The following is a 12,565-nucleotide window of genomic DNA, read 5'->3' on the forward strand; positions in this document are numbered from 1 at the left end:
ATTCTTGAAGTTGTGTTGAAAGCAAAAAAAATGTGCAAGGATCTGAGTGACTTTAACAAGAGCCAAATTGTGATGCAGCTTTAATTCATAGAGCATTCAAGCGTTAGACAATCTTAAGAAGCCACATGGCAAAGATTTGGATTAAGAGACAGTGAAGGAATGAGTAAAAGTTAGAATTCTTTTATTTCAATACAATCATTTAAACTTCAGTGGTATTACACTGTATTATTAAGTTTTTCCTAAGCATCAGTTAAACACATTGAAATTGCAGGAAATCTAATTTATAAATGTATATTATTCTGTTACATATTATTTTTAAATACTAATTCATCATACATAATACATTACACCAATATATTATATCTATAATTCTTATATTCTGTTCAAATTTATCAATAAATAATTTAACAGAATTTAGCAATTTAAATTTAGTTGTTTTTTTCATCACTTTATAAACAATTTTTCCTTTGTTTCTATTTGGTTAAACAAGGACAGGACAAAGACTAATTAATACAAATAAGCATGACAACAACAATGTTCAATCACTTTATTTTCCATGTTTTATCATGTTGAAAGTGATGTAGTGTATCATATTTAGTGTAGGCATAAAGCCATAATGACTTATTGGGTAGGTAAAACATACACAAATCACACAGCAACTGATTGTAAAACACATCTCTAATATTATTCGTAATACATGTCATACTCTGATTATAAATCAATTAAATATCATTAGTCTATTGTACAGTACAAGGGGAGTGCAGCACTTTCTTAACTGTAAGCAGTCAAGGTAATTTTAAATAGGAAGAATTATGCCAGAATTTCAAAAAGCACATTAAGTATAAAAGTAAGGTTCAGAAAGATTTTAGAGAATGTGTCTCATTGGAAAATCTAATGCACTTTCAAAAATGTTTTAGCAATTTTAAAAATATACAGAGGAAACATCCAGGGAATGGAAACAAACAATTTTACTCACATTCTTACATTCAATCTATAACATCTGTCGATGGGTGATCATTCTGTATAAATGGGCTAGAAGGTTTTTATCTACATATTGCCTGACCTATAACAGTGTGCACATTACCAGAAGGCTTTTAGAACCAAAAGCATATAATTAACATTTAACATGTTTTTACCTATGCAAATATTTTATCTGATTTGCTCATTTAGATTCCACCTTTCTACCATTTTACTTCATAAAACATGACTCAAAGTTTCTGACTCAAACCTGATTGAAATTGCTTAAACATGGACACAGCAGGCAAAGTATTGCGTTAAAAAAACACTGCATCTTCCCATACTATATCTTTCCTACTGAGTTACTGATACTGGTTAAAAAAAAAACCATTAATAACTGATAATGATTTCAATCTTATGGACTGGCCACTTTAATAGGAATGTTGTACACCTGGTCATTTATACAATTATCCAATCAGCCATTCATGTGACAGTAGCACAATGCATCACAGCAGCAGATACACAGATACAGCTTAATATTATGTTTCATTGTTTACATCAAGCATCAGAATAGGGAAAAATGTGATCTCAGTGACTCTGACCGTGTCTTGGTTGGTACCAGACAGCCTGGATTTAGTATTTCATAAACTGCTGATCACTTAGGATTTTCACACACAGCACTCTCTAGAGTTTACACTTTAATCAGGTTGAATTAATACATTAATTTGAAATTACTACTCAGAATTAAACTAATTAGAATTATTTAAAACTATTTCTGTTTATTGTCTGTTGCAGATATCAATCTATAATCCACATTTAGCAACATTACCTACAGTACTTATGTATAAAAGACTATATGCTAGATCAATCAATCTCTTTGTTAAAAAAATGAAGTACAATAAAAATATATTTGCACAGATGATACTCAGAGTACACTTAATAAAATCATATTTTAATCTCTTCAATACACATCTGTCATTTACTTTGTAGAAAGACACAGATTGGGTTTTGCATAGTTTATGGATGATTATTATAATTTGTAATAAAATGATGACAGCAATCTTGTGCATGCTCTTAAAAGAGCTATATTTCATCGCAATCACTTTATATCTGCATAGATCAAACACACAGTGCCTGGCACTATAGCACTCTAAGAGGTAGAGCTATGATTCAAGGTTAAATATAATAAAATGTACTAATCAGTAAAGTATAAATAAAAACTCCATGTGTGTGCAGAATTGGTTTAGCATAATTTGCAAGATCATGAAAGGTTGTTTTTGGTTTTTGTTTTAGAACTGAGGTTTCTATTATTTATATTTGTTTATGAAAAGATTTGATCTATTTGATGTCATTTGCTCATAGGCTAAAAGACAAAGACATTCTGCACAAATTTAAGACTCATAAGAGAATAAGATATTACATAATAAGTACAAGCTTAATATTAAATACAAAATTCTTTGCTTTACATTTGCCTTCAAATGAAGAGTACATGATGTTAAATCCTTTCAAACCATAATCTGTAAATGATTTAATTTTAAATATGTACAGTATTATTCAAATATTTAGAGGAGTGTTTTATCTAGATAAAATACAGTATTTCCTTCTTACAGTCACAGTGGGTTTTAGGTCCAGCATTAGCATGGGATTTCCTCATACTCTCTGTATCCAGTGAGTTACTGATACTGACTGAAATCTAATGCAGAAAAAGACTGATATGAGATACAGTATGCTGAGGTCTCGGATAAATAATAAAGAAAAAACAGAAGATGGAAGCTGAGAGCTTGTTCAGTAAATGCTTTGTGTCTGTAATTCTGGATGTTTTTAACATTTACATTCTGTTTGGATTGAAGTTATCTATGTATACATTTTTTTTACAAACACATTCAACCAGCTGCTTAGCATCTATGTATAACTATCTATTTTCATACATGTTTTACTTTTAATCCTTTTACATTAGAAAAAATAAGTTGTATCATATTGTACACATGTATTTGTATACATCTAGTGCAGGCCTGTGAACTCTGCATGCTAGCTAGTGTATAAATCATCAGGGCTAAAGCTCGGTTTAATCCGTCAGAAAAATCTATTGAGTTTTGGGTCCAAATCAGCTCTTTTTAGAGGACCAGACTTCCAAAATGGGCTTAAATCTTGACTGTGAGAAAAAGACACATAAATATGATTTAAACTTTTGAAGACATTTTGCTATGTGCAACAAACGATCTGAAATTTGCATGTTTACCTTGACCTGGAAGGAAAGAAACCAAGTGAATCAGTATGGAGTGAGGAATGACATGGGCTTATTTCCTGTAAAATATAAACATAAATCGTTAAATTCATAGAAATATACACAGACAGATTATAAAAGATTATAGGTAAATTGCAGCAAAAAATAAGAACACAGAAAAAAGTCTGTAGCATCCAGGAAGCAAAAAGAGTTAAGGCTGATTCCAATCAGACCAGACTGACTGGGAATATTAGTGAATTATGAAAGAAGTAAAGAACTCAAGAGGAAAAGTGAGTGAGGCAGAAAAAGTCAATGGAGGCAATGGAAAAAGTATGCTTAAAGGTTTTGTAAGGGTTTTAGGCACCCTGGCTTTCATGCCGACTTTCTGCCCTACTCACTTTCTGAGGGTTTGTCTCCCCTCATTTGCTCCTCCTCCATCGTCTCCATAGATATCTTTATAGTGGGAATATTGTCATTGGCTGGATAGTCTGACTGTAAAATGCAAAGGGTGGACAAACTTACTAAAATGAAGCCATACTACTTCAATATGATTCATTACGATTCAGTGACCAGTATCTGTTTTGCACAGCAGTTGTTTGTCCTTTTTAGATAATCACAGACACACAACAGTTTTCTTACATAGTTTAAGTCACTGTCAATGCTGCCCTTCTTTTTTTTCTTCTTTTTCTCATCCTCTTTCTTCTTTTTTTCTTTCTCTGGCATAACGTCATCAAGATAGCCAAGATCGTGCTGAGAGAAAATATAGTCCATTGCCTTCCTCACAGCTACCAGGGCCAAAATCTATGAAAATTGAAGGGTATAAAAGAGAGTCAAGGGGCTAGATAGACATCCAAATAAAATCCCTGGAAAAGAGTGCAAGGGTGCTTTTATACTTTGGCCTTTTCCAAGAAAGTTTGAACTAATAATCCACCGGAAAGTGATTTTCAATGTTATCCAGGGAATTGATGTTTATGGTCTACCAGAAAACAGTGGTCTGGAGTTGTCTGCTTTAGTTTGTTCCCCATATATTGTTTAAAAAGAAATATTTTAAAAACTTAAATTAATTTATGAATTGGGCTGAATTCCTGTGTGTGAAAACAGCACTGTAATGATGAACAGAAAGCTTGAACAAGGGTAGGGCAAAATGTCAATTTTCAGAAACTTCAGACTTACCATTACTGGGAAGATTATAGCTGCCACTGTGGACTTTAGGATCCAAAGCAGGGCGAGGCAAAGAATCTGTGCAAACACACATGTACAGTCAAAATTAGGACAACCTATGAAAGCCTGTGTTGTTTTTTAAATAGTTAAACATATGGACATTATATATTTATTTCAAGAATATTGGAAAACCCAGGTAATATAACTAAACAAAGAAAAAGACGAAAGAAAAAAGAAAAAAGTCTGGCCATGTTGGCAGATCAGGCCATCCAAGCAAATTCACCCCAAGAGCAGACTACAAGATGCATAAAGAAGTCTCCAAAAACTCTAAAATATTACCTAGAGAAAACTCTTGCTACAGTTGATGTCAAAATGCATAAATCTACAGTAAGAAAGAGACTGCACAAGGAGGAAACCTTTGTAGTCTAAGAAAAACATGAGGGCAAGTTCAGGTCATTTCCACGCAATAACACAGCTACCGAACCAGGCTTTATAGCTCGGAGTTGGATTACGTGTCAGTAAAAATACTCAAACTGTGCGGCATTCTGATCTGAAGCTGGACACTTAATTATATGAAGACACAACCTGGATGGAGGTGAACAGGTGAACTCGGCGCAGAGGGACGTGGCGCAAGTAAATCAGATCTGGCTGGTGTTTTGCTGGCATTAGAAACAACTTTAAGCGATCCATGAACTACACACACACACACACACACACACACACACACACACACACACACACACACACACACACACACACACACACACACACACAGGAACAGGGAGACAAACATTAAAATATCTCACTCACGATATTTTAAATATGTATTACTATAAATATTAACAATTGTACATAATATTTGCATTTTTACAGATTCCAGCGCACTTACCTGCACTCCATTTAGAGAAGCTACTCCCATATAGAGAAAGACACCATAAAGCACCGGCATGGGAATAAACTAAAGGGCAAAGAGAGCACAATATATGCGAAAGAAAACAAATATTAAGTAGACAACACATTAGAAATAATAAGTACCAAAATAAAATACATAAATAAATAATATATAACCTAAAAATAAGCCAATTAGGAAAATTCACCTTTTCGTCCTCATTACTGACTCCCAAATAGGGGTGTTGTAGCAGAGCAGCACTAACTTTCTCTAAATCGGTGGTTTGAGAAAGTTTAGTTTAACTAATTTACGTTTAGAAAAATAATTGGCTCAATTGGGGGGTCAAGGCTGATACCTTATTGTAGAAATCACAAAGAGAGCCATGTAACCGTATTTATTTACAATAGAAAGCTAAAGTAGTTTTCAACCATGTGTACCTTAAGAACAGGTGCCATGAAGACTGATAGGCCAGTTAAAAGGAAGACACTCACTCCAGTTACTCTTTGTTCCCTAAGTCCAGAAGATTAAGCACACACATTATTTATAAACACTCATCTGTATGTCTGTTCACATGTATCTGCATGTAATTATACATATTTGAGAATGAGGTTGGAGCAATGGCTAAACTGAATCCATCACATTAGGGACTAAAAATAAAGCCATGACATTTCTTGCAAAAATATAAAATGACCAGTATAAATGGATAACACATAAATGACTCACAACATTATTCCTCATTACCATTTGGATGAACAAATATTTATGAACTAAATATTTTATATTACCATATTATATTAAATATTTTATATTGCAAACCAATATTGCAAACCAATATTAATATACATTTGCATTTTATGCTTACAAGTAACAACTACACCAGATATTGTCTCCCTTATTCTTTACCTGACTCCCAGGAATTTTGGCTGTTCGCCTGGTGCTGATGTCTCTGTCTCCATCTTAAGTGAGTCAATGTGAGCAATAGAGATGACAGTGGCTGCCACATACCACGGCAGGCCCATGAATGAGCACACGATCATTAGCACAGCCACCCAGAACAGGTCCAAATGGTAGCCAGCACCTTTCTACTCTCCAAACACAAACACAACATTAAGGGAGGAGAAGGACTAGATCCTACTCCCAACTTACTATCCAATCCTACAGTGTACAGTGTAGTTAAAAACATGCATAAACCTTTAGAGACAGTGAAAAAAAATAAGCATGGAATGTTAACTAAACAGACTATTTCTTATATTATCAGGACACATGAAAATGAACAGGATCATCTATACTGTCCTTATATATTGTGCATCTGTGATTGTAAATAGGAATGTGTTGTTGCCCATTATCAGTTCATTATTTTGAATGGGACAACACATACCTTGAGTTTATTCTCCTTTCTGTTGACAATAACGGCAGTGATCTGCTGGTCCATAAAGATGAGGATGGTGACAAGAAGTGCAGGTAGGAAGGAGGCTAGGTACACCCACCAGGGGTTTCCACCAAAAGGGGGCACAAACCAACCACGGGTTGGATTTGTAGGCTTTGCACACACACACACACACACACACACACACACACACACACGCACACACACACACACAAACACACACACACACACACACACACGAATAAACAAATGCATTCAACAAAAGAGAACGCTAGTGATACTCTCTACAAAGAACGAAGCAGAAGCGCTCTCTTTCTACATAATCCGTAGTACAGGAACAAAGAGATTAATGTAAGACAGTAGAAAAACACTTCTCACAGAAAACACACATTTACCTTAAATTCACTTGGAACTTCTAGTTTTGGTGTGTCCACACCAACCAGCGCATCTATCCCACAGAAGATCAGAATGGCCAGTATGATTGCAAAGTCACTGATCAGCTTACGCACCTGTCAATCAAACAATCAATCAATCATCTCTTTAATTAAACATCTAGCATATTTCAGGACATATACTACATCATAAAAATAAAACTATCTTGCCATAATCTTAACACTTTAACTATTCCAGATTTCCACAATACCAACACAAACATGCCAATAATTTCTTCTCATTAAGTAAACACCATTGATTAACTGTTATTAAAATAAAACACTTTTATATTTTATTAAAACACGTTTAGTTTAGTTTAGTTTAGTTTAGTTTAGTTTAGTTTAGGGTTGGGCTGTCCTGTGAAAATGCCACTAAGGATCAAGAAAAAGTACAAGACTGGAAAGTAATGGAGATTAATGAGCTTTTAATGAGCAAGGATTGGATGTAATAACAGATTTTTGATAGGATTTAGAGCTGGATATTTTCCATCTAGACTGCCAACGCCTGTTTAGTATTTCAGCAAAAGATGAGTTTATGACTTCGCATTTCTCCCTCTCTCTATGTTTGTGTGTGTGGTAGAGTGGCTGATGGAGATAAAAGTCAAAGCTTTTAATGAATAATGGCAAAGTTTAGATAAGAACGAAAGAAAGAAAGAAAGTTGTTATTGTGCAGATCTGCAACAATTCTCTCTGCACACTGTACACACACTGTACACACACACACACACACACACACACACACACACACACACATATATATATATATATACACACACACATACACATACTGTAAATTTTCTGATAACTTTTGATCAAACTTTGATAGTGGGTCAACTGCTTGCATGAACTGCTTGCTTCAGGTCCTTCCACAATTTTTGTTTTGGATTAAAGTCAGGACATTGACTTTGCCATTCTAAAACATTATCTTTGTTCCTCTTTAATCATTTTTTGGTAGACAGACTTGGGTGCTTTTGCTCGTTGTCTTGGTGTATGACCCTTTCTTTCTTGAGATTCAAATCATAGACAGATGTCCTGCCATTTTAGAGTTCACTGGCATAATTCTGAATTCATTGTTCCTTCAATGATGGCAAGCTGTCCTGGCCCAGATGCAGCAATACAGGTCCAATGCATGATAATACTACATGCTGGAATTCAGTATTTTTTCTTTCTATAAAATAATGTTTCCCATTTAAACCCAAAAGATTTTGGTCTCATTCCTCCACAATTTTTTCCAATAGTCCTCTGTCTTGTCCAAATGACATTTTCAAATCCTTTTTAAATTAAATGGTCAGAAATGTTCTTTTTTGAGAGTAGTGGCTTTCTCCTTGCAACTCTGCTATTTACACCTGGGGTCCTTTCTGACCCAACAGCATGTCATGAATCAAATCATGTACATACATGCCAGCAGCTCTGGGTATGTTTATATCAACCAAACAAATGTGATCTCTGTGACTTTGACTGTGACATTATTGAACTTCCCAGAGTCATCTGGCACCAACAGATACAATAGTCTCAGAATGGTGCAATAAAGAAAAACCCCTCCAGTGAGCCACAGTTCTGCCGAATAAACACCAGGTTGATGAGAGAGGACCACGGAGAATGGCAAGACTAGTCTGAACTGCTAGAAAGACAATAAGACAGTAAGGCAGATAACCTTGTGTGGGTGTATTTTTTTTTACCATGGTTGGGAAGAATCTGCTGGTTTTAAACTTCTTTAAGCCCATGGAACATGTGTAGGTGCCCAAGAACAAGATAAACGACATCAGTGTGATGTCTGGAACAAAACCACAGGATTCTCCTTGCAGAACTCCATCCCGCTCCAAACACTCAGACTTAGTTAGTGATGACCAGGTAGAATTCCAGTGCTGCTGGCCATGTTTATACACACACACACACACACACACACACACACAATAATGCAATAATTTATTTTATGGTTCCTTCAAATTACATTATCATGTAAAAGTTAAATTTTTTTCTGTTTTCAAAAAAAAAAAAAAAAATCAATAAAACATTTAAAAACACATGTATAGATAGACATATATACACACTCACCTGTCCAGTTGAGTTGAATAGTGATTTAGTTTTTTCATCTGGGACAGACATGTTGCCTGATTTAAACAAACAAAACAGATCTGAGATAAAGATTTGAGTATGTTCACTGTGATTTAGCTTAAACCTTGAAAATACACTAATGCTTTATTGCTTGTTAGGCAAAAGAAGTGTCACTGTCATTTTGCATAGTGGACACCATACGCCAACTAGTATTTATACACTACACACAAACACCAAAAACAAACATAGGGAGATCTATACACAGGTATGTATTTATATATCTCTAATCATAAATACACAGGTGTATAAATACCCTCAGGAGGCATGCATTGGCAGGCATATTGAGTGACCATGTCCCAGTGGTAATTGGTATCGATGGGGTAGTGGTGGGCAAGCTTGAGCATTTTCTTGAACGCATCGTAGATGAAGATAAAGCTGATGAGAGACGCAAAGCCTTCCTCTGTGAAACGTGTGAAGTACTGTACAAGGAAGCTGGCATCTGTCGCCACCAGCACCAGACACAAGAAGCCTGACCACAGTCCAATCCACAGCCGAAATTCTAGGTAGTCTAATGTGTGGTCCCTGAAAATAGCCAATCATAAAAATCATGTCAGTTAGTCAAATAACAATTAACAGAATCCTGTTAATGGGATTTCATAGAAAAAAGTAAATTAGAAATAGAGAGTAAACTATCCATCAGTCTGAGGAGGTTCGGCTTCTATGTACATCAGGCTATTAGAGGACATGTGGCTTCTCGGTCTATCATTCCTACTAGGAGTACTTTGTGAAAGTCAGGCAAGAAACTAGAAAGCAAAGACTTCAGAAATAAGAAAATTAAAATTTCTACATTCAATATTCTGCAAAAATGCACTGCCTCTATATGTACACCCTTTTACAGACACAGGTGCACTCCCAATAAAATCAAAATTATGCCATGGGGCAAAAATAAGCTTTCAATACATCAATTATATCAAAGTATATTAAAATACTGTATAGTAAATACTGTTTAAAGAGACAGTCAGCTTGGTCAAAGTAAAGACTTTTATCCACTTTATCCACTGGAATGCTGATAGAGTTAATTAAAGATTAAATCTGTTTCTGTTAAGTAATATTTGGATAGCTAAATCTCAATAATATACAGTATAAGTCATAAAATAGATAAGATAAAATAGATAGATAGATAGATAGATAAGACTAAGATAAAATTAATTAGTATTTAAAAAATACATTTGTATGTTTATATTTCATGTCAAGAGTAAATGTTTTAGCTGTACATACGGTGTAACATTGGTATCACCTCGCAAGGATGTATAGTGTGTGTATGTGTGTGTGTATACATGTTAGTCCTCCTCACTTGCTGAAGTTGAACAGCAGCCGCTCGAACACAAGCACCGGCCCTGTACTGCTAAGGATTGTCAGAGGCTGGCCACCTAACAGACAGAACACTGAACCTGCCAATGCTGTTCCCACAAAGCTCTCTATCACACCCTACAGTAAGAGAGAGAGAGAGAGAGAGAGAGAGAGAGAGAGAGAGAGAGAGAGAGAGAGAGAAAGATGAAAGCTTCTGGGATATTAATCAAAGTGTTTGGGCATAACAAAAATCACAAAGGTGCAAGCACTCCATATGCAATGAAAATAGGATGGAAATCTTTTAAAATCTGTTTATAGAGATGTTACATCTGCTGTTTCAGCTGATGGCACATCAGACAATTCTTGCTATTTGTCTTGATTAACGCCTGTCTAATTCTCATGTATGTTAGCTTTTAAAAGTGAAAAAGGAAAAAATATTAATTGGTATTTTTTCCACCCTGCCGTCAGGTATCCCTGTCCTGCCTTAATTGTCTCTTCATGCAGTGCCACATGCAATACATATCAAAATTAAAATCCAAGACTACTGTCTAGAAGACATCATCTATCTGGAATAAAGCTTAATTGTAAGATATCCATATGAAAGTCAGTACCTCTTCCAAAGTCCTTCAGGATTAGGAAAGCTCAAACTAACAAATACACAAACACTTAAAATGATTCTGAACAAAAAAAGCATTTCTGAACAATTTTTCCCAGCAGAACATTACACTGAATCCAGCTTGCCTTCTACCCATAGTACGTCCTGGTTACATCTCTTCCCCAGGTAAGTGACACACAAGTACCCGCCATCCACATGATGTAAAAAACAAGGAGATCAGACCAGGCCACTTTCATCCATTGATCCAATGTCTAGTTCAGATATTCGCATGCCCATTGTAGGCATTTTTGACACTGGGGTCATCATACACACTCCGTCCTATCTGCAGTGATGTAGTCCAAGGATCCAGTCATCTAGCAATTACAATTTAGCACTTGCCCATTTTTTATTCCTGCACCAACTTTGAGAACTATTTACTTTTTGCCTTATAATCCTCACACCTTGACAGGTGCCACTGTAATGTTATCAATAGCTGACTGGTGTAAATGCTACTGCATAACAATACAATCAGCTTCACAAAAGGGGTAAATCCATGCAAAAATCTGAAGAACATCCACAATCACAAACAAAAAGAGAAGCAGCATGTGGTGAGTGGATCAAATATTCTAGAATATTCTGGGCACCAAGTGACAATATTCTGAAGCAGAGGTGTCTGAAGTCAGTTTGAGAATTGTTTGATGTTCTTCAGATATCTAAATTAAAAAATAAAATTATAACCTAGTGGAATTTAATGGAGTCAGAATGATTGACAGAACATTTTAGAGTGGCTGGGGTAGTAGAACCTCGTGCCATTTTAATAGTTTTTTCATAGATAGCAACAAGAACTATTAACAAAACCAAAAAAAATCTAATTTGCATTTTGAAACTTTCCACAGCTGCAATGAAAGGACATCAGAAGGATATGAAAACAAATTGTGTATGTGTGTGTAAGTATGCATGCTTGACGTGTGCATGTGTGTGCATATGTGTGTGTGTGCTCGCTCACATACTTTGTAATTCATTACTATTTAAAGTGAAGCTGATCCTTCTTAGCTTGAGACTTACAGAACACCTACAAATCCAAATAGATCTGTAACAGCCTTCTGATTCCAGAGCACATGGCTATATGTACCACCACACATACCTACTAAAAGATACATTTCAAAAAGATCTCTGAGTTTCAGCATTTGTTACTGAAATGTACATTAATAGACCACTGCTTTTTAATATAGTTAAAAAGATCCCGTAATATAGTACACTGGACTTAACCAACACACTGTAACACACCTTAAATAGAAAAACTTCGTAGGTTTTTCAAGATTTTTTTGAAACTGCAGCTCACAGAGATGTGTGACTGCCATCTCAAATCAGTCATTTTTTCATTTTTTGATGGAAGCCAAAAACACATACATACATACATACATACATACATACATACATACATACATACATACATACATACATACATACATACATACATACATACATACATACATACATATATATATATATATAT

The 12,565-nt window shown here is 35.1% G+C and overlaps 1 protein-coding gene across 3 annotated transcripts in view; it reads right to left on the minus strand.

Annotated features, from left to right (window-relative positions):
- Positions 1-533: 533 nt before the first annotated feature.
- The window catches only part of slc4a4b (solute carrier family 4 member 4b), a 38,393-nt gene continuing 26,361 nt past the window's right edge, over positions 534-12,565 (minus strand). The window contains exons 13-27 of one of the 3 annotated variants that reach the window (XM_060891743.1): positions 10,459-10,592; positions 9,418-9,686; positions 9,105-9,160; positions 8,729-8,917; positions 7,014-7,127; positions 6,610-6,771; positions 6,135-6,313; positions 5,669-5,741; positions 5,232-5,300; positions 4,928-5,035; positions 4,355-4,420; positions 3,821-3,982; positions 3,580-3,673; positions 3,197-3,261; positions 534-2,650 (exon numbers count right to left, since the gene is read on the minus strand). In XM_060891743.1, the coding sequence (XP_060747726.1) occupies positions 3,227-3,261; positions 3,580-3,673; positions 3,821-3,982; positions 4,355-4,420; positions 4,928-5,035; positions 5,232-5,300; positions 5,669-5,741; positions 6,135-6,313; positions 6,610-6,771; positions 7,014-7,127; positions 8,729-8,917; positions 9,105-9,160; positions 9,418-9,686; positions 10,459-10,592 (1,710 nt within the window). In that variant the 3' untranslated portion in view covers positions 534-2,650; positions 3,197-3,226. The other 2 variants (XM_060891745.1, XM_060891744.1) reach the window with 2 other exon arrangements.

This window comes from Tachysurus vachellii, chromosome 17, assembly GCF_030014155.1.
Source record: "Tachysurus vachellii isolate PV-2020 chromosome 17, HZAU_Pvac_v1, whole genome shotgun sequence".
Lineage (NCBI taxonomy): Eukaryota > Metazoa > Chordata > Actinopteri > Siluriformes > Bagridae > Tachysurus > Tachysurus vachellii.